The 23,275-nt window shown below is 44.8% G+C and overlaps 1 protein-coding gene across 1 annotated transcript in view; it reads left to right on the top strand.

Annotated features, from left to right (window-relative positions):
- Positions 1-20,416, top strand: part of LOC147662011 (uncharacterized) — a 32,431-nt gene extending 12,015 nt beyond the window's left edge. Inside the window, exon 2 of the mRNA XM_086951187.1 lies at positions 18,903-20,416. Coding sequence (XP_086807313.1) covers positions 19,140-20,108 — 969 coding nt within the window. The 5' untranslated portion in view covers positions 18,903-19,139 and the 3' untranslated portion in view covers positions 20,109-20,416. The remainder of the gene's footprint in view (positions 1-18,902) is intronic.
- The last annotated feature ends 2,859 nt before the right edge of the window (positions 20,417-23,275 follow it).

The following is a 23,275-nucleotide window of genomic DNA, read 5'->3' as shown; positions in this document are numbered from 1 at the left end:
TACTCAGAAAATCCAGTCATTACAGCTGGGTACGGGAGTAAGGAGATCCGTCTGTAGTTTTTGAGGTTGGTTGGGTCAGCCGTGGGTTTTTTCAGGAGAGGGTTGATCTCTGCATGTTTCTAGTCGTTGGGGAAGGTGGCAGTCTCAAAGGAGCTGTTGATGATTTCATGAAGCTCGGACGATGATGTCAGCTGGTCTGTGGTAGATCTGGTGGGGCAGGGGTCCGTGGGAGCCCCGGAGTGGGTTGACTTCATAGTCTTCAGGGTGTCTTCAATGGTGACAGCAGTCCAGCTGTCTAGCGTAAGCTGCGTGGTGTATGGGGGTGGTGGATGTAGGTTGTTGTTGTCGTAGATGGTCTTGATTTTGTGGTGGAAGAAGGTGCTGAGTCTGTCGCAGAGCTGTTGGGGAGGTGAGGGGGGAAGTAGGTTGTCTCACTGTTGGGTGGGCGAACTCTTTAATGATGCCGAAGAGTTCCTTGCTGTTGTGTGCGTGGGTGGAGATTCTGCCCTGGAGTGCTTTCTTCTAGAGCACAGTTCTTCAAACTGTGGGGCGCGCCCCCTGAGGAGGCGTGGATGGGTTCTCAGGGGGGCGCAAAGGCCTCTGCCAGCACATGTAAATGAAGACGCCTGGAAGTGCAGCAATGTTTATTTGCTGCATTTCCAGGCTGTCTTCATTTACTCTGAAGGCCTCAGAGTGCCGTGGGGCCAGAGGTCAGTGGGTGTGCTGCTGGGGGCTCGGCTGGGCAGTGTCTGGAGTCTTATTAAGACTCCAGCACAGCCGAGTTTTTCACAGGTCTTTAAAGACCATTTGCATACTTTTGGAAACTGGTTGCCTAAGTAAGCTTAGTTTTTTTTCCTTTTCCAGTACCCCCTGTGCCCCGACTCTGCCTATTCCTTACATTTGCATTTTAAACTTACTGCTGTAGTGTGAAAATGCATTTCATGAAAAGAAATACAAAAAAGGGTTGCCAATAGAAAAAATGGCAGCCATGTATGTTTAAAGAGCCTGCAAAGACCTTGCTTTGACACTAAATAGGGTCTTAAATAAAAAAGTATGTATTCATTTGTAATGTGACTTTCTGTCTGTTCCTTTTATTTTCAGTCATGAATCATTCAGGCAGCCCTAGAACACATGTAAAAGTACTTTATATTTGCTTTTCGAAGTACGCACACATAAGTGCTGAAAATAGGGCTTTAGGTGACTGTTTATTTTTGTGCCGTCTGCAACATCAAAATAATGAGTTGGCAACCCTAATCATAAGACTGGAAGTTTGATGCAGGATCAGCACATTATTTATTTCTTTCACCCTTGATTCCCTGATTAATTCCATAATAGCAATAGTTTAACTTATATCTGAAACCCAGCATCCCGCCAATAACATGCTGATTAACTTCAAGTGTCTGGGAATCCGCCCTGCATTCAGACAACTCACTGCTCATTCTCACCCTTCACTTTCACGCTCACCTAGCACTCACAGCGCATAGTTATGGTTTTCCCGCATTTGCCACATAATCAATCGTCTGCTGCATAATTTGCAGATTAAAAATGCAGCAACACATGTTACCTCACAGTGGAAGGGCCTTTCTAAAGGTTGACTGGTCACCTTTCTGTTGCTTATTGCTATATGTGGGTGTTAATGTGGTACTTATGAGGGGCTATAAAGGCCAGGACAATGTTAAGAAGTGTAAAAATAGCAAAATAGTGCAGTAATGCTATCACAAAATATGCAGCATAATTCGCCTTTGCTTGCTGCAGAATTTAGCCAACCATGCTACTTAATTTGGCCTTCTCCTGCCGCATAATTCCAATGGCCCTGTTTATAGTGCTATGAAGTCTCAGCCTGTGGCAGAAAGCACTGTGAATATGTAAGTCATTATTTTAAAACAGTATTTACATACTCTAAGCTAGACTGCTGCAAAATGATGCAGTGATTGAGATAAAACAAGTTCTTACAAAATATACTTTTTAGTAATAAGTAATCAAACTGTATCTAATGCAGACATTTTTGTAAGTGTCTCCACTATTCCAGATCCCAGCTGATAACTCTGTTACATTACATCTTAAAAAGAATAGATCTTTGCCACCATAAAACTTTAAACAGATCCACTGGAATTATTCAGTAGAAAAGAACAAAATTATGCGGCAGGTTTGACTAAATTATCCAGCAAGAAAAGGTAAGTTATGCGGCACAATGTGCCACATTTTGTAGTTATCATTACTTCACTATTTTGTCATTTTAAGTCGCAGTAACGCTGTCAGGGGAAATATTTCACCTCATTAGTACCAGTTTAACAAACAAATACAGCAGTAAGCAACTAAAAGATTACTAGTCTTTGCAGGGCCTTCCACTGCTCCGGAACACTTTGTCACGCTTTAAGTAACTTTTGTTCCGTTTGAGCTAGAATCAAGTTTTTGTCATTGAAATCTGGAGATTATGTAGCAAATGCAGTAAACTGATAATTATGTGGAAAGCGCTGCTGCTGCAGAAACTCATAATTCCAGTGGCCCTGGCTTTAAGTGACTCAATCAATTAATGGCTGGTAAGAAGGTCGGTTTCTTTTTAACTTTCTGCACTACCACCACCCACTTCGACTTCAGGCACAGGCATGTCAAAGTCAGTATTAACGATTCAGGAAAAGTTTTTTGTGTGAAAGCTGAGTCCATGGGGGGGGCTGGTAGAAGGCCAGCAGAGTTTCTTTCAAATACAGAGCCCTAATCCTCTCAATCCTTGGGGCCTCATAGAAATGGTCTGGGAGACCGAGGAAAAGAGCGAGATTCATAGATATTGTCAAAGAGAAGGCCCAGAATAGTGAGCACTCTGCGCAAACTAATTTTTAGGTTTACAAATGGCCAGAGACCGCTTTTTTAGAGAGCTACCCCAAAGGGGATGATATAAGTGTTTTTTTAAAGGGACATTATTGAAGCTGGTACTGCTGCCAAGTGTGTAAGTGGCCACTGCTGGTTATCATAAAGGAGTAGATGCAGATGCAGAAGGACTTGGGCTCAGGAATTTGGGGGGCCCACTGCATCACAATTATGACTGTCTACCTTTAAAAAAAAGTGGCATCCGAGCGTATTGTCCTTTCAAGCATTAGGACAGAGGTGATGATCGATCATGGTGGGGAAGAGGTAAAAGAGGCAGAGGAGACAGCCTGCTACTCAGGACTGCGGTTATCATTAGTGCAGCAAGAATAGTTGCATTGGGGTCAAAGAGTGTGAGGGGATCACAACACCCCAATTATGGGGAGCAGTTTGTTTGGGATATCGGTTTTTGTTTGATGCATTTGCTGTTTTATAAGTTTCGTAAGTGGTGCAGTTTGCAGTTCATAAGCTATAGAAAAGTATTCCTGAAATCATCTCTTAAGCTCCGCTCCCTGAATGCAGCCATGTCCCTCCCGCTCCCCCAATCCTAGCCATAAAGTTTTGGAGGGGGGCCCGACCTCCAAACATTTTGCTTAGGGGGGGCTCAGAGTAAAAAAGTTTGAAGAGCTCTGTTCTAGAGTATCTGATGAGGTTGTGGTGGGTGGCGGTGGCTGCATTGGCTCACATGGCCATTAAGTTGTTTGTCTAAATGACACTGTACAATATGTGCCAAGTGTGGAAAAAAATATTCTGACTTAAGTCTGATGCCATTACCCATCAAAAAAGTACCAAAGAATGAATGGAATTTTTTTTTATTACATGATTGTAAAAGGAAAAAGATCCATGGCCTCAGCCATGAGAAATTGGAGCAAAAACGTATGGAAGACAAAAAATTGATAGGCATGAATGAGTATATTAGATGCTATTAACTTATGAATAATGGACTGAATAGGAAGTAAGGAAGAATTGGCTGAAGAGGATGGATTATTGTTGCGGGCAGACTTGTGATTTCTCTGGAAAGTTTGAGAAAGAGAACTCTTGACACAACAGGGGGCATTTAGCTAACTAAAGAATATTGTATTGGGGGCCTAGGATAGACAAGGAAGGTGAAGGATTCCATGGAAGCATACATTCTGATAAATCACAGCTCACATTCAGTCCAACTTTATTCCCAGTAAACAATCCCCGTATGTCTTGGTAAAGAGTTAGTGTTGAGGTGATGGGACCCATATGGGAGAATGGCCGGTAAAGTAAATGCATATTGGGTACCTATGGTCATTTCTGAAAATGGCCTGAACTGGAAGTTGTGATGTTTGTGGCTTGTGCATACCACATCACACCATGTGAGGTCATGGGCTACAGTCCTTTTGTCTTGATGAAAGGGTGGCTGCCAGTTATCACGGACAACCGTGGGTGGAGGCCATAGGTTAGACAGGTGGAATAGTCACCAGAAGAGGAGTAAACTCCATATAAATTATGGTATGATGCAAAGCAAGGAGGTAAAGCCGGTGAAATTCAGTGCTGGACTTTGGATCAGGGATGGAGCTGGATGAGGCAGTGAGAGTAAGTGGTCTGAAACACAGTGGTCTATGGTAGAGCTGTCACTTGAGGAAGCTTTTGGCAGAACCGCTTTTGCTACTGAACGCTGCTGCAGGGGCTCTTTAAACAGCGTGTTTGCCTGCCCGCCCGCCTCCCGCTCTCCTGACACGTCCTGTGAGTAACATCGAGCGGAGCGCTGAGAGCGGAGCAGGGTTAAAGAACTACAAATCCCAGCGGCCCTAGCAGCATTTGCCGCGTCAGTTTCGCGCCAGGAGGCGCTGAAATACGGCGACACCCCCGTCTCGCGGGACGCGAGCGGGACGCCCGGAGCGAAGCCCGGGCAAAGGGCGGGCCCTCTGTGGCCCTCAGTGACCGAGGTAGGCTGGGCTGGGCCCGGTCATTTACATTTTGTTTTTGCCTCGATGAACATGTGTTTACAATTGTAGGTTTGTGAACGACCCGTGTACTGATATTATTACACCGTTCCTCAAACTAACTTGGCCGGCCAGGGACTGACGCCACTCCAGGTTCTTATAAGTTTTACTTTTTTACATTTTGATTAAGTTTATCGCTGTGGAAAATAGTGCGGAAAATGTCTAAAACGCTACGTTCAGGAAGGGTAGTAGGAGAAAAACCTGGCCGAAAATTAACTACCACCCGCACAAGAAACAAATCAGTGAATAACCCACCGTTGAAAGGTCAATGCCAACTATCTGAACTTTGGGATCTATCTGGTGTAAAAAAATCCAAACTTGCTACTCCAGAAAGATCGGATACTAAAGCCCTGGAGTTTCATACACCAGCCCCCATAGACCCCCAACTGCCTCTGGTACAGCAAGGGGCCCTACAATCAATGGTAGGGGGTCTTCCTTACGGGACTCTACAGAGGGGAAGGTGATGGCCGTAGGTGATCTAGTGCATATACCACCGATCCCTCAGTCCCCTTTGAATGATAGGCCGGGGGGCGACTTGTCTGCATTATCTATTGACCTGGAACTTTGGGGACGCTACGTAAGCCCAGCTAAAGTGGAGACTTTGGAGCAGTTTAAAGCGTCAGGGGGTGCCACCCCTTCTGGGTTATTGCTGTATAGTAGCACCCCCTCGTTAAATGGCCATGAAATATCCGACTTGTTAAATGTTTCTAGGAGCCCCGATCTTAATCTCTTGGATAATAGTTGCTCTGTGGAAGCACGAGAAAAGCCGATCTCAGAGTCCATGATCGCTCTGGAACAACTCCTAGCCTCAATCTTACTGTTTTTGGGGGAAATTTGTAGGCAGCTCGGACTGTATTCTGGAATCAGTCACTCAAATTTTAAAGACATTGCTGCAGAAATCGCCTGATATGAGGAATGCCTCTCCCCCCAAGTCTGAGCATTACTTGTCTGAGGGGAAAACCAGAGACACCAGAGGGAATCTTGATAGGAAGTCTGAATCTCCTACTCTGGAATCTCACAAGGACATGCCTTTTACTGCAGCTCCCAACTGCATCAAAAACTCAGTTCTGGAGATAGAGGAGGATGATAAACCTTTGCCTGGCCCTAAAACAGTCCAGGAGTTATTTCCTATTTTCGTGCCTGAGAGCGGAAAAGATCCCTTGGACGATAAACCGGAGGTAAAAGAAGAAAGGGGAAAAAATGGTAAACAAAAAATTAATAAAGGTAACAAGAGGAAACCAATTCGAAAATACAGAAAGAAAAAGCAGCGGAGGATTATTTTCCAAAATATTACAGCGTCAAGGGAGAATGATGAAATCGATGTGGAGCCCTCTCCTACTTCCTTAAAGGTGGACATTGATTTGAACTTAACTACTTTAACCTCTGTAAAGGGGGAAAATGAACAACGTAGTCTGTTTACTCAGGAAGCTACACCGCAAGCAGGGGGCTCTCTCCTATGCTCTCCTCCACGGAGCGCATTAGGAGGGCCAATTTCATATCCATCTGGGGCTCTTAACCCTTTGGCCCCCCCCTTTGCTGTAGCATTAGAGTCTGAAAATTACTGCCCTCCTGCCCGATCTGTAAATATTACTAAGGCCCCGGTGGATGTGCGTGTGTTAGATTTTGTACCTTTATTCGATACTGACCTTTTGTTAAATAGAGCTTGGCTTCTCAAACGTTTTAGTGAGGTTGAAAGTCTCTACCATATTCAATCAAGAGACATAGAATTGGTGTCTCTGTTGGGTGGAAGTAGGGTATTGAGTATACGGGTGAAATTTTATTCGCCTATTATAGTAAACTTGATACTAGAACAAGCCGAAAACTTTCAGCGCTTAGGTATTGACATTCTCCCTATCTCCAACCCAGGCAAGCCAAATCTTTTATGTAACCAGGTGTTTGGGGGTGGTGAGCAAAACGGGGTAACCTCCCCCCTTAGAGACCTAAAAATCTGGGTCTCTAGGGGAAAACGCTCAGTTTCGCACGTGAAGCCACTTCCACTAACTGAGAACTCTTCACTTATAGATGATAATAACCGGTGGAACTGGCTCCATAGTGCATTATCAACAAAAACAAAGGACAACCCCAAATTGTTTCACCATCTTTAACACCGCATTAAAAATAATTTCCTGGAATGCGGCTGGATTCCACAGCAGCCCAGAGAAATTTGCCTTTTTATCTTCTCTGGGTGCGGATATATTGTGCATTCAGGAAACATGGTGCATTGATATGCTAACACCATCAAAAGATTTTTATGTCCTGGAAGTACCAGCTGCGCCCTCTAAGAAAGGGCATGCCAGGGGGGGGATTGCCTGCTTATTGTCAAATAAACTGCAATGGAGATTCTCCCATTATATTGATCCTAGTAGACTTTTCCACACAATAACCCTAGAAAATGTGTTCCATAATGGTAAAAAATATCCTATGGTAATTTTTAATGTGTATATACCCCCTGAGGAGTGTTTTAATGCTAGTCTGCAGCAGGTTCTCCGATATATTGAACAGATAAAAAATTCACCATCTTCCCCTGTAATTTTGCTTGTAGGTGATCTGAATTGCAAAATTTCTAATGCTAGTCTGAAACTCTTCGGGAACAAAGTTAAGGAAGAGGTTCATTTTATTCCCCAGACGCTTTTTCCTGAGAACCTGGTGACAAATAAAAGAGGGAAGATTTTGTTAAAAGAACTAGCGACTGGGGATGGTATTATTCTAAACGGAAGATTTCCATCTGACGTCCCCGCTAATTATACCCATAAATCCCCCTTTGGGTCATCTATCTTGGACTATGCTATTGCAGACTATGGCCTGTTTCCCCATATTCAGGACCTTAAGATTATACCTACGTCACTCAGCGATCATAGTATATTGTTTTTAACAATGTCTTTAAATTCTTTGAATACTGTGTCTTGGTCGCTTAATGGCAACGAGGCTACCTTCCATGCCTCTTCTGGAAGGTGCTTCTGGAACTCTGCCGCCATTAATGGGGTGCAGGACCTTTTGGACGATACCCTAATGGTAATAAACGAGTGGAATGGCAGCGAATTAGTTTATTTTGAAGAATTCATGCGAAAGATTTTATTGTACGCAAAAAAAACTGTTCCCCCTAGGAAAGGAGAAGTAGTCCCTAATATATTGCGTACTCTGAATAGGGAATTAAATAAACTAGTTTGCGAACAGTATTTAGAAAGAGTCCTGGAACGTGGGAAAGAAATTGCTAGGTTAAAAAGAAAGAGAAGCAGACTCAAGCAAAAAATCAAAAAGGAAAGGGAGGATGAAGTTTGGATTAAACTGAGGGAATCTGCTGTACATAGTAATATTAAAGACTTTTGGGCAATAATTGGGAAGGGATGTGGTACGCGCCATAGCCCCATCCCCATTCCTATACCAGAAGAGGTATGGTCCTCTCATATCCGAGAGCTCTATGCAGGGAACGGGACTACGGGTATTGATAACTCCATTTATGCTGCCCCTGAAGACCTTGTATTCCATCCCTCAGAGAAAGAAATCGAGACGGCTATAAAAAATATGCGGCCCTCTGGGGCCATGGGACCGGACGAGCTTCCTATGACGGTCCTCAAACAAGATCCCTTAAGTTGGAGTAAAATTTTGTACCCCTTGTTTAAGGCGTGCCATCTCTCCAAAATGGTTCCTGCTTCCTGGAGAGGAAGTATTTTGGTCCCCATCTTTAAGAAGGGTACAAGGGATAGCCCTAGTAATTACCGCCTGATTGCACTCCTCGACTCCATCGGAAAGGTCTTTGCGAAATGCCTCCTTAGTTCTCTTTCCGATTGGGTCGAGGACTGCAATATTCTGCCGTTTGAACAGACCGGTTTCCGTAGGGATCATGGTACGCTAGATAATCTCACTGCCCTTCAGGTGATTACAGATAAATACGTCCAGGTGAGAGGAGGAGTGGTGTATGCCGCCTTTATCGATTTCTCCACAGCGTTCGATAAAGTAGATCGTGGAACGCTGTGGAGAAAACTGGCGACGTTTGGTGTCCCTACCCCCCTGTTGGAACTGGTTCTGGCTCTGCATACTGAGACCTGGTGCAGGGTCTTAATGGGGGGCGAAAGGGGGCTTTCGGCCAAAATACCATCTCGGAATGGCCTTAAACAAGGCTGCTTATTGGCTCCCCTTTTGTTCTCCTTATATACGGCTGACCTCCCTGCTGCCGTGTCTGCCAGTGAGGGGATTGCCCCGATGATAGGAGGGACTCCAATATCCTGCCTGATGTATGCCGATGATGTTCTTATTCTTGACTTGACTCCAATCGGTCTTGCAAATCGGCTACAGGCTCTCCAGGCCTTTGCTGGTGATCATCACATGAAGATTAATATTACCAAAAGTAAAGTGATGTGTATAGCTGGTAAGAAGAAGTGCCGCTCTACAAATTTCGGTTGGGCTATTGGGGGGCATAGATTGGAGGTCGTAACTTCCTATATTTTCTTGGGAAAAATATTTTCGGCCAATATGAGTGAGAAACTCCATATAGAGCACTGCTCTCGCAAAGCTCTTGCCCATGGCAATGGGTTAAAGTCCCTATACCAGGCAACGGGGAAAAGGCATTTTTCCAGTCTTCTAGAAGTTTTTAGAGCAAAAATCCCCGCAACTATCTTGTATGGTATTGAATTAATAGAGGTGAAAAACTGGGACTTTTGCCATAAGATTGAGGGGAAACTCTTAAGATCCCTCTCTACTTTAAACAATGCTTGCCCACTAGCCGCTTGTAGGCTTGACTTTGGACTCAGGAGTACCTGGGTTCAGGGTCTATGCGCCCTAATAAGATGGGTGGCCAGTTTGGCTAGAGCGGGAGATGGCACCCTGCGAGTTCTCCTCAAAAATGAACTATTGGGCAATTTTAAAGAGTTCTCTAAACTCGTAAGCAACTTTAGAAGGGCTGTAACAATACTTAAACTTGATGAAAGTGTTCTATTCTCCTACTCCCCCACGCAGTTAAAACATGTCCTTAAGGAGGCTTCGTGGGAGTTTTGTTTCCTTTCTGATAAAAAGTCAGTTGGTGACAAAAGGAACGTGGAACCTCTCATCTCTTCCTATAGGTTGAAGCAGCCACAACCCTATGCCCTATGGAATCTACCGCATGGGATACGTAGATTTTGGTTTTTGCTTCGCTATGATTTAATTCCACTAAATCTACTGTTATCCAAATGGCATGGCACTTCTGCTTTGTGCAATTTATGTAAACTGAACACCCAGGACTGTATGCATGTATTATTGATTTGTCCTATGTTACGTAATTTGCGCAATCGATGGCTAAAAGTAATTTGTCTCCGCCTTAGCATTGTCACTTTAAAGGATTTTCTTCATGCACTTTATTGCCCTCCGAACGAAATGTTCTGTTCCTATATTTTTAACTTTTTTAAAGGATTTTTAGCTATTTATTAAAATGCAACTGGAGATATCTTGTCTGTCCGGCCTTGCTAGATTGATTTGCAGATGTATATCTATTGTGGATTGAATTTTGTTCTTCAAACTTTTGGATCTTCTGTGTATTTGCTGTTGTGTATTGTATATGTTTATGTGGCCCTCTTTGAGAGCCAAAACATAATAAATAAATTTGAATTTGGTAGAGCTGTCTTCATCCGGGGTTGAAGGTATCCACTGGGGAAGATTTGGTTGTCTGACCAACAAGCCTAAGAAATTCTAACATTGTGTATGTTAACTTCTGGCTTCATGTGATACCTGTATATAGGGTGTACCTTTTTAGGGTGAGCCCTCGTGATGCTGCTCGCGTAGGCGAGCCGTTTTGTAGGGGTTTTCAAAATGGACCTTGAAATTCCACACAGCTCGTGCATTTCCAAGGTCCATTTTGATTGGGCTTTGCGTGTATGTTGTTTTTTTAACAGAACACCCAATAGGCCATAGGCGGTCGCGTAGCTCCGCCTATGGCCTATTGGTGTCTGTTACGCGCACCAAAGCCCATATGTCATGATATTGTCAGGTGAAGAGACTTTTAGGTATATTTGAGTGTCATCTGCGTACATGTGATAAGATATGTTCGAGCAGTTCAGAATTTCTGTAAGTGGTTCCATGTACAAGTTGAAGAGCGTGGGTGATAATGCAGATCCTTGAGGGACCCCAGTTGAGATCGGGGTGTTGTTAGAAAAGGAATGGTTGACTTTGGTTCGATGTGAGCTATTGTGTATGGAATGAGGCAAACCAATTTAAAACTGTGCCTGATAAGCCCTTCCTTTTTTCGAGAAGATCAATCAAGTTATCATGTTTGACGGTGTCAAACAATGAGGAGAGATGCATGAGAAAAATGTAGGCAGCTTTCATTTCGGTCAAGAAATCTGAGTGTCATCAGTAATATGTGTCAGGACAGATTCGGTACTGTGACCCGCTTGGAAACCTGATTGGAATTAATCAAGGAGTTGAAACTGATCAATGTGATTACACAGTTGTGTGTGAACGTATTTCTCAAGTAGTTTGGCTAGGGTCATGATATTGGAAATGGGCCTAAAGTTGTTAGGATCATTTAAGTCTGCATTTGGCTTTTTAGGTATGAGGTCACTTGGCCAGGCTTGAGGCAATCTGGAATCCTGCTTTGAAGGAGAGATTCATGGACAATCTTGGGCCATAGTGGGATTATGGAAGGTATAAGATTTTTGAAGAGCTTGGCGGGCATTTGCCCAAGGCTTTTTAAGAAGACGCGCAAGGGTTTTGACGACCTCGTCACCCTCCCCGTATTGGCGAGCGCGCTCCTCCCGATCTAGGAAATGCGTTTCTCTGTGTTTAGCATCCTCAAATTCCGCTATCTTAGCCTTGATCTGCCCAAGGGTCGTGAGCTGATTGGACTTGAAGAATTCTAATACAAGCGAGTGAATCTTTCTCTAGCCACTGCAGATCATTCCTCAGTGAACGTAGAACACCAATTTGTTTAGCAATACACTTGCCCCTAATGACTGCTGTAAACGCTTCCCGTAGAGTGGACGGGGTGTCTGCAGAGCTGAGTTTGGCGTCAAAGTATGGCTGATCCAATGTCCTCTCGCAACACCTGGTCCCAGAGGGCACCAGCTGGAAGTCTCCAGCTGAAGGCTCTATTCGGCGCGTCTGTTAAAATAAATTCTAATAGTACTGGAGCGTTATCCGATAGGGTTCAGGCAAGATGGGCACAGTGTCTAACCCAAGTGTCCACGTCACAGGATATGAGTTGGTAGTCCATTTTAGAACACGAGGGACCCGCAGAGGAAATGCAACTCTCCTCTCGGCTGGATTGGTGTTGGCAGTGCCAGACATCTATCAGATCCTGGTCTTCCATAAGGGCCTGCAGTTGCGCCGCAGCTCAGGCGTGACGCCGTCGAGAACCATTTGACCTGTCCTAATTGGAGTTGAGAACCATGTTAAAATCACCTCCCCATAGCACTGCCCCGGGGCCTAGGGAGTCTGCCAACCGCCGCATCTCGCTAAAAAACTGGGGCTCCTCGGTGTTGGGGCCGTATATTGATATGAGTCTCACTGGGCGACCTACAAGAACCCCCCTCCACTATCACATACCGACCCTGGAGATCGCATATTGCAGTGCGCGTATGCCAAGAGAAGCCCTTTCTGAGAACTATGGCTGTGCCCCTGGCGTAGTTGAAGTATCCCGCTATGAACTTTTCACCCATCCTTCCCGCTCGTAGGCGTGAACACGAGGCTCCTATCAGATTCAGCTGTTGTAAAAAGCAGAGTCTGCTCCATATCAATTAAGAAATGCTGCCACTAACTGCATCTTTCTACCGCAGTTCAGGCCCTTCACATTCCAGGTTACAGCTTTTACCGTGCGTGTCTTGTCAGCAGTTGCAGTCATCTCTGCATTATCATGCATCCATGCGCGCCAAGAGGGAGAGCAGAACCCAGCAGCTTCGGACTCGTGATAGAGAGAGGAAGGCAAAAGAAGAAGGGAGAGAAAACGCAAATAGAGACAAGCAACCGGTGAGAGTTGAGCGAGAGATGCAAGCTACGCCTCCCCCAACTTTGTGAGGGCTGTACAATGTGATTAGGTTATATTCAGGGGGAACTAGAATGTCCAAAATTGGTGAGGAGGATACATTAAGCCAAGTTTGTGGTAGGATGTCAAGTGATTTATATAGCGCGCTACATACCCATAGGGTCTCAAGGCGCTTGAAGAAGGGTGGGGAATTACTTGTCAAATATCCAGGTTTTAAGTTGCTTTCTGAATGTTAGGTGGTTCTGAGTGAGGCGAAGGTGAGTGGGAAGTGAGTTCCAGGTTTTAGCTGCCAGGTAGGAGAAGGATCTGCCTCCCATGGTGGTTTTGTTGATGCGAGGTACAGTTGCAAGGGCTTGGTTGGAGGATCGTAGCTGGCGGGAGGGGGTGTAGAAGGAAAGTCTTGAGTTGAGGCATTCGGGTCCAAGTTCGTAAAGTGCTTTGTGTGCGTGGGTTAGGAGGCGGAAAGTAATCCTCTTGTTAACAGGGAGCCAGTGGAGGTTTTTCAAGTGGCCAGAAATGTGGTCTTTACGCGGGATGTCTAGTATGAGTCTGGCTGAAGCGTTCTGGATGCGTTGGAGTTTTTTCTGGAGTTTTGCGGTGGTACCGGCGTATAGGGTGTTTCCGTAGTCCAGGGGGCTCGTGACCAGTGCGTGGGTGACCGTTTTTCTAGTTTCGGTGGGGATCCAGCGAAATGTTTTTTTGAGCATGCAAAGAATATTGAAGCAAGATGATGAGACGGCGTTGACTTGTCTGTTCATAGAGAGTGAGGAGTCCAGGATGACACCTAAGTTCCGTGCGTGGTTCGTCGGGATGGGTGCTTTTCCAACGGCCTCAGGCCACCAAGAGTCATCCCAGGCGGAGGGGGAGGAACCTAGGATGAGGACTTCTGTTTTGTCTGAGTTCAGTTTTAGACGGCTGTGCTTCATCCACTCGGCTACTTCTTTCATTCCTTCATGTAGGTTGGTTTTGGCGGTGTTAGGGTCTTTGGTGAGTGATAGTATCAGTTGAGTGTCATCAGCGTAGGAGATGATGTTGAGGTTGTGTTGGCGTGCGATGGCCGCGAGGGGGCTCATCTATACGTTGAAAAGGGTGGGGCTGAGTGAAGATCCTTGTGGCACGCCGCGGATGACTTCGGTGGCTTCTGAATTGTATGGTGGAAGGCGGACTCTCTGAGTTCTTCCGGCAAGGAACGAGGTGATCCATTCCAGTGCTTTTCCTTGGATTCCGATGTTTCTGAGGCGTTGTATTAAGGTGCTATGACAAACTGTGTCAAAGGCTGCGGAGAGGTCGAGGAGGATGAGGGCGACTGTGTCTCCATTGTCCAGTAGAGTTCGAATGTTGTCTGTTGCTGCGATGAGTGCGGTCTCAGTGCTGTGTTTGGCTCGGAATCCGGACTGTGAGGGGTCTAGGGATTTGTTGGTTTCGAGGAAGCCGGCGAGCTGGTTGTTGACAGGTTTCTCGATGACTTTGGCCAGGAATTGAAGGAGCGAGATGGGGCGGTAGTTTTTGAGTTCGGTGGGGTCAGCTGTGGGTTTTTTCAGAAGGTCGCTGAGTTCGGCGCGTTTCCAGCTTTCCGGGAAGGTGGCGGAGTTGAGGGAGCAGTTGATGACGTCTCTGAGGTGCGGTGCTATGATGGAGTCTGCTTTGTTGAAGATGTGGTGAGGGCATGGGTCTGTGGGGGATCCTGAGTGGATAGAGTTCATCAGGCGGATGGTGTCCTCAGTGGGGATTGGGTTCCAGTCATTGAGGATGTTCAAGGGAGGTGGAGGTCCTGCGGAGGGTTGGGTGGGTTGGTCTTCGGGTCGGTTGTCGAAGCTGTTGTGGTTGTCTGCGATCTTGTTGTGGAAGAATGAAGCTAGGGAGTTGCAGAGGGCTTGAGAGGGGGTGATGTCGTTGGAGTTGGCTGAGGGGTTGGTAAATTCCTTGACGATGTTGAATAATTCCTTGCTGTTGTGGGCGTTGTTATCTAGTCGGTCCTTGAGAGCGGCTTTCTTGGCAGTCCGAATCAGTTGGTGGTGTATACGGGTGGGGTTTTTGAAGGCGTCCTTGGTGCTGGTGTTTGGGTCTTTTTTCCAGGCCTTCTCAAGGGAGCGACAGAGTTTCTTAGATTTCTTAAGATCATCGTTGAACCAGGAGGCCTTTTTGCTGCCTAGTTTGATTTGACGTTTTTTCAACGTTGCTAGGATGTCGGCGCTGTTGGATAGCCATTGGGTGAGGTCAATGGCTGCTTGGTCGGGGTTTGAGCAGTGGGCAGGGGGGTTTTGAAGAAGCGATGAGGCGATCTGGTCGATGGTGATTTTGTTCCAGTTTCTTCGCAGAGTGGGTTGAGGATGGTTGTGGGTTGTGGTCTTATTGTAGGTAAAGTGAACGCAGCTGTGGTCCGTCCAAGGGAGAGCTGTGGTGTGGCTGAAGGAGACATGTTTGCTGGAGGTGAAGATAGGGTCGAGTGTGTGACCTGCAGTGTGGGTGGGGGTAGTGACAAGTTGTTTGAGTCTGAGGTTGGCGAGATTGTCCAGAAGGGTGGTGGCGTTGCGGTCGTTGTTCTTTTCCAGGTGAAAGTTGAGGTCTCCCAAAAGAATGTAATCCTCGGAGGGGAGGGCGTGTGGGGTGATAAAGTCCATGATGTCTTCACTGAATTGTGCACGGGGTCCTGGTGGCCTGTAGAGGAGGGTGCCTCTGAGTGTGGTCTTGGGGTCGATGTGGATCTGGAAGTGAAGGTGTTCTGTGTTAGCGAGATTGACGTCAGAGCTGGTTGAGATGCGGATGGATTTCTTATGGACGATAGCGATGCCTCCTCCTGTTTGGTCGGTGCGGTCCTTACGGATGATCTTGTAGCCTTCCAGATCTTGCAAGAATAAGAGGTCGGCTGTATTCGCAGCATGCCTAACCTCTGACCTGCAATTCAAAAGCATTGACTTGAGGTGGGATTTGGTAACATCAGTTTCTTGGAGAGATATGGAGACTGGTGGTAAATTATCAAGGCTTAAAGTATTGAATGTAATGTATTCCGCATTTATAGAGCTCACTGTAACCCTACGGTATCCTGGCGCTTGAACACGTGAGATCAATTAACCTTGAGTGTAATAAGGAGTACAGGGTCAAAAAGGATAAGAAAGTCACGGCCACATACTTACGTCCTAGGAAAGAGCCAGGTCTTTAACTTCTTTCTGAACGGCAGCAGATATCTATCTGTCTAAGTTCGGCTGGGAGTTTGTTCCAAGCCGAAGCTGCTACAATACTAAAAGCTCTTCCTCCATATCTAACTCTTCTAAACCTGGATACTCTCACCAGTTTAGCTGAGGAGGAGCGAAGGTTACGTGGGGGGGACATACCATTTAAACCTGCTCTGTAATGGCTTGGGCCCAATGCCATACAGAGCCTTAGAGACTATGCACATTGACTTGAACTGTACCCTCTGCATAACTGAGAGCCAGTGGAGCTCGGCCAAGGCCTGAGACGCTGAAGACTGGCATGGTCTCATTAGTGCAAACTTGGCCGCCATCAACTGTATTCTCTTGAGTCTCCCTATCAGATATTTAGGAGACTCCAACGACAATGTTCTGAGATTGACACTGGATTCTCTAAATGAGTTGGAGGAAATAGTCTGGATCTTGGATGGTGGGAGAGAAGGTTTATTATGGGCGGTATTGTAATGAAGTAGAAAGGAGTGAATGTCAGCATCAGACTAAGGGTCAGTGATTCTATGTGGCCTGGCGTGATGGTCAATGAGGCCTAGATTTCCAGGTAAAATGTGTCTCGTTTTCCAAGATGAGTCTTGACTTTGGCAGAGTTTAGCCGTACTGGGGAGGCATGATTGATTATTCTTGAAGGGCATGTAGAGATTCCAGCGCTCCTCCATCATTGAAGAAAAGTGCAGTAGGTTCAGAAGACCCTGCTTGATGTCTTTCAGTTTAACCTCAAGGGGGGGTGCGGGGGTATAAGGAGTGGTTAGTTGGTCTGGTGATAGGAAGTGAGTGAAGTCTCCTCGTAAAAGGAACAGTGGTAGGTAATGTAGGTTCCACATAGTCCCGGATGAAAGTATAAGTGGAGGTTTATTGGAGGTTGGGGGCTGGTGGTTGGTGGCATGGAGGGGGTATGAAGAGTAGAGGGAAGTGGTGTTCTACAGTTTTCCTCCATGTGTCTTTTGTGCTATAGGGGAGTTGAGTGCCAGGTGTTGGGAAGCACAGTGGGTCAGTGGGGTGCTCCTTGAGGTAGGAGTGATGAGAGATGGGAAGTTTAGTAGGCATAGCTATTTATTGTTATGGGAGTGAACATTGGGTGATATGTGAGTAGCAGGAGAAGGCCAATTCCCTCCATAGGTGAAAGGGTGGTCCTCGATGGGCTTCTTGTGTTGAGGGGCAGTAAAGTCCCAATGCTTAGGGGTCTGGTGGATGGGTTGGGTTCCACCTTGGGCGAGGATGGGGAGGAAGAAGGGTAACAATTGGAACTCAGGACCCCTAAATTGCTAATGATGGAAGTTTAACCTGGGTGAGGATTAGAAGACAGTTTTGCAGTGAGCTCAACCACATTTAGTTCTGTCTGCAGCAGTCGCTCCCTCACCTTATGGCGATCCAAATATTACTATCAATGAATATGGAATCCATTTATTCTTCTAGCATCTCTTTCAGTTGGGTAATAGCCATCAGTATCTGGGGAGTGGACATTTCATCCTGTCTGCTCTGCGAGTTCCATGCAGGGCCTCCTCCCACCTCTGTATATCTGTACATTTTTTGTTATTGGCCTGTTCTAGAAGATCTATCTCGGCCCATAACTACACAGAATAGTTATTGCCACAGGGGCCTATCCCGCTCCTCAAATTCTATGTCTCAGCAGGTGCTCTGCTATCCCCTGGGTACCCTCTCAAAACAGCGGCCCAGCCCACTGCAGATCAGACTGTCTTCTTCAGGTCTGTCTGCCACGTATTACCTCCAGAACAAGAACATGAAGGACAACCAGGCAATGTCCCCCAAGGCATGAGCAAGGACCTAGCCCTCCAGCCTCCCTCTCATCCACTACCGCCCACGTCTCAAAGGTTAGTAGCTGGAAGATCCCTTCTCAGCAACCTCTTATCAGTTGGAAGCTCAGGGTTACCGGGTCGCAGTCCCAACTATATGATCACGTCAATGGGGAGGGAGAAGGGGTTGCACAGGTGGCACCTGTATGTCAACTTGTTTGCACTTCACAGGCCCGGCCCTCTATGCCTTCTAAGGCAGGCCTCCTGCAACTGTATACGCTCTCTGCATCAGCAGTCCGCAATGCAGGAAGGGTAGGGGCAGTTAACGCCTGGGGACTGTGCTGACCTCATCTCCATTATCTAGCCGCTGTCATTGTGGCAACCATCTTCCAGGCTTCTAGGCTCCAACTAGCATTGCGTGCCCCAGCGATCAGTTTATTTCTAGGAAGCCATTCAGCCCCAGTGTGCCCGGCTGTGCCAGTACATTTCAGCCAAGCTTCTGCAGGCGTCTATGCGCTTCCCATCATGGTTTCGTGGGGCTCGGGAAGTGGAGTCTGCCTCCCCCTTGGTCCGCCGAACTCAATTTGCAATTGTTGGGCTGCCATTGTATGGCAGTCACCTTGGCATCTGTGCGCTCGATCATGGTAAGAAGTCAGTCCGAGCCCCCTCTACCACCTGAAGGGCTCTGTGTGGGACCTCCTCTAGGGGTCTGACCTCTAACTCCTTGGGAGAGTACTGGATTCTGTAGGATTAGGCTGGGTGCTCGGCAGCGCAATCGTTCAAGGCTTTCATTCAGCCATCTTTCTGTGTCTGCCTTTTACAAGATTATGCAATTTTCAAATTTAGTTTATTCATTTTGATATCATTCGACAAGGCAAAACAATTTGTTTTTAATTCTTTTACGGTCTATACAAAATGTAAATAGATTTATCATTTTATGTTACTGATATGAGTGAGTGCACACTTATTGTTAACATATCAATCTGCTTTATTTTATGTTGGTCTCATTTATCATTTCCTCAAAACCCTACCAACTCTATCCCATCGGAAAAGTACATGCATTACTTCCAGAATGCTGACATTCACTGTTAAATAATTTCGTTAAAATTAGTTTACACCTTGAAAGATATTTCACTTTAATTCTTTTTTTTTTATACTGCAGGTGGCTTCAAGTGTGGACAGGAACAAAACTTACGGATTCTGTCATTTGCAGCAAATAGACTACAAAGAGAGAGATGTTCCAGAGATTTTAGAAGAAACCAATTTCTAAAAGCTGGTTTTGGTCTGTAAGTAACGACAATACAGAGCCGAGTCGCTGACTGATTGTAAATGCAGTTTCTGGATTCTCTCTAATTTCTTATGTCAATGAACCCTTAAATTGGGGGCCGTAAGGACACACATGATCGAGGAGATGGAGGGTTTTGTGACTGTAAAGCAAGAGCCAGAACAACAGCACAATTTGAATAAAAAAACAGTGTACATTATTTATAAGACTGTGCAGATTGCAGAAGTAGTGTACCCATGCACTTCACAAGAGACGCACCTAGCGTGTAATTTGAACAGGACAGTACAGAAAAAGAGGTGCACAGGAGAGATACCTTATCAATGTTCCGAATGTGAGAAAACCTTTACTCAACAATCCTACTTGACTCGGCATATGAAATCGCACTCTGAACAAAAGCCTTATCAGTGCTCTGATTGTGAGAAAAGATTTAGTCAAAAACACTATCTGACACGACATGAAAGAACACATTTGGGACAAAAAATATATCAGTGCACTGAATGTCCAAAAAGTTTCAGCAAAAAAGCGAGTTTAATTCAGCATGAAGGTGCACATGCAGGAGAAAAACGGTATTTGTGTTCTGAATGTGGTAAAACCTACCGTCATAAAATCAGTCTCACATTACATGAAAGATCACACTTGGGACATAAACCATATCAGTGCACTGAATGCCAGAAAAGCTTCCACGATAAAAGTACTCTTGCTAAGCATGAAAAAATTCACACTGGAGAAAAGCCATATCAGTGCAATGAATGTGAAAAATGTTTTACTAAGAGATGTAGTCTAATTCAGCATGAAAAGACACACACCGGAGAAAAACCCTATAAGTGCACCGATCGTGAAAAAAGCTTCAGTCAGAAAATCCATCTCGTACATCATGAGAGAACCCACACAGGAGAAAAGCCCTATCAGTGTGAAGAATGTCAAAAAAGCTTCAGTCAGAAAATTCATCTGACCCAGCATGAGAGAACTCACACAGGGGAAAAACCCTACTGGTGCAGTGAATGTCAGAAAGGATTCAACCACAAAATTAGCCTGACTCACCATGAGAGAACGCACGCTAGGCACGCCTCCGCTCAGGAATGATGTTCATTCACATAATTCCATGTAAACTAAAAGAAAGTACAACATATGGACATTAACCTGAACTGAACCCCTACAAGTGCAGTGAAATCAGTCTTACTGATGAGATAGCATGGAATTGCCCCAAAACAGTTAGCAGTGCGCTGCAAAACCAAGCGGCTAGTGTTTGAAGGTATGAATAACTCAGTCTGCCTAGGCGTATGAGGGAGAAAATATCCGGTTTGCGTGAGAAATAATATCTTTGAAAAGCTAAAGTGAGAATGGTAATCTGACTTAATGGGTGAGCGCAAATCTAGCTTAGTTGCAAACCTGTTTAAGGTGGAACTTGTAAAGGGCTTTTTTTTAAATGACAAAATCCCCCAACGACCCTGCATTCCCCCCAACGCCCCCACCTCCCCCCAACGTCCCCGCCTCCCCCAACGCACTCCAGTCCCAATGCACTCTCACCACACACCCCATTCACCCCTAATCACACCCCCCCACCCACACACATCCCACCCACAACACACTCACACTGTTTTATAAACATTCTCATGCCAAACGTTCAGCAGATTGACATAAAATAAGTTGCAGTAGTAAGAGAGCTGCTCCCTCCTGTGACTTTGCTCATGGAAAAGATCAAGGCGATTACATATATAAAAAAGAAAATTGTGATGAGCAAAAAAGTGGAAGCAGTTAACTGAAATGCTCTTCTCTAAATTCCTACAACAAGCTAATGAATGAAAGCCAACAGGGTAATTTAAATGTGCTGCTATTCAAAAAGCCAAAGAGACTCTAGCCTTGGCACGTTGTCATACTAGAAAAACAAATTGCAACCAATTGTTGCCCTGTATGGCCTATTAAAACCACTTCAAAGATATTGACTGTGAGAGTGAAAACGCAATCAATTCTACGAATGTATCTATTTTTGCACGGATGATATTGATAGTATTTGTCAATAGTGTAAAGATTAGTAATGTAGAACATTTCACTAACGTATCCTTCCTCATGGAATCTTTTGTTATGACTACTCAATAATCAACAACCTAGGCAATCATAATAAAAGTTTGCAAAAACATATGATTTAGAAAAAGAGGAATTGTAGGAAAAAAGAAGCTACTAATAAATGCAAGTTCTGGTATTTATTTATACATATAGTCAAAAATTAGCATAAAATTATATATACACAAAGTAGATAACAAAATAATCAAACATAATACATAAAAAAATTAGCAAATGTCATACATGATTCACAATACATAATAGTAAAAATGGCTTAATAATCCTCGACGCGCGTTTCGGCGTCCAGCGCCTTCTTCTGGAGAAGCCAAATATGTTATGTCGCTATGATATACATATGGAAAAAGTCAAGCTGACAAAGGTGATGTTCTTTCTTCAGAAAATTTCTTTCAAAGAATTCCAGGGTAGTAAAAGTGATGGGCAACTTAGTTAAGCACCAGAATTGATGTCTGGTTGGGATGTCTGGATGAAATAGACAAGAGGAACACAAGCTTGCTATGATATATAAGGATTGTGTTATTCTTTTGGAGCCAGGTCTATGGAAACCAAAAGAGCGAGAAACAAATCTGATAGTGTAAATAAAGCGACCTAAGTTGTTTCTCGCCGTCACCGGAACAGGATTATAGGCACTGTGTAGGAGGTACGGTACGTGCGTATATTTGTAAGTCTTGATAGTGTAGATGGAGCGACTTGAGTTTCTCGCCGTCACAAAAGCAGGATTATGGGCATGTTTTTGCAGGTCTCTGATAGTGTAAATAGCGCAACTTAGGTGTATCTCGTCGTCACATGGGCAAGGTTATAGGTACTGGATACAAGGTACGATGCGTGTGTCTGTTTACAAGGCTCTGTACGGCTTTCGAAAAGCCCCTGGATAAATACTTCCTCCTGATGTAGATATGGAAGTTCTATTCTTTATAGTTTTGTGACAGAGCTTCTGGCATTGTGGCTAATGTAGTCGTCTGACAGCGAGAAACGAGGTTCCGACGGCTCCAGTTTTTCAAATATGATGCTTCTTTTGCTTGATATTTTGTTATGACTCCTGCTGTGTGTAAAATGAAAGCCTATTCAAAGACCTGAATCAGAAGAAAACATAAATAGTCTATCTATAAAGATGAAATCACGCAAACATCTGAAATATGGTAATATTGCCCCTGTGCACAAATTAAGAAGTGCAGGTGTTTGAAAAAGCTACTGTAAAACTGATCCTAATGTTTCATAGTGCAGAATACATATGGTCCGTCATTTTTCACGATAGATGCAACTTTGCATCGGGGGTGGGGCTGGGAGTGGGGGGTCATCCAGCACCTACAACCCAAACTGACATCTGTTACCAAAACCCAGAACTGACATTAGGCAACAACATCCAGAACTCACAATAAAGTAACATCTTCCAACAACCAGAGCTGACATCAGTCAACAACATCCCGGACTAACATCAATTATCAGCATTCATCAACTGATCCATGAGTGAGACTGAGGCCAGGCTGCCTGACAGTTGTTGAAGCTTAACTCACTGGAAGCTAAGGGCCGTATGTAGAAACCATTTTTGCAGTCTGACCGTTTCTTGCCCCAAAACATACTTTTACATATGTACAAAACATACTTTTGCACATGTACAAAACATACTTTTACACATGTACAAAACACAAGTTGTGATTCGGTAGCAGACTTGTGAATTTCAGTTTGTCTTTGCGATTCAGTATTTGAAAGCGGCGTGTTTAGGACGTCCCGCCCAAATACTGAATCTGAATGAGATGTATGAATGTTTTGCGACCAAATTACAGTTGTATAATTTTCAAGTTTTACTGACTCCTTGAAGGAGGGGTTAACCCATTCACAATGGGACCCCTTCCCGTTTGAGAACAGCAAAAAGAATATATTTTAACAGCAGGGAGTGGTCCTATGGAGACCACTGCCTTTTTTTTTTTTTAAATTAAACTTCACATTTTTTTCAAAATGCATCCTGTGTTCCGTTAAAGAAAATCGGCTGCATTTAATTAAAAAAAAGTTGCTTCATTAATAAGTAATCACAGATATGGTGATCTATGATGGCTGCTATTCCTAGTGGGTCTCAAACTGCGACTTACCTCATGAATATTCATGAGGTAGGTAGATTTGCAACAACCTAGGAATCGCTGAATAAAACTGAAAGAGTTTCATACATTTGGGAT

The sequence above is a fragment of the Lissotriton vulgaris genome, unplaced genomic scaffold, assembly GCF_964263255.1.
Source record: "Lissotriton vulgaris unplaced genomic scaffold, aLisVul1.2 SCAFFOLD_3507, whole genome shotgun sequence".
NCBI lineage: Eukaryota > Metazoa > Chordata > Amphibia > Caudata > Salamandridae > Lissotriton > Lissotriton vulgaris.
Note: the sequence above shows the minus strand (reverse complement) of the source record. Positions and strands in the feature narration are given on the sequence as shown.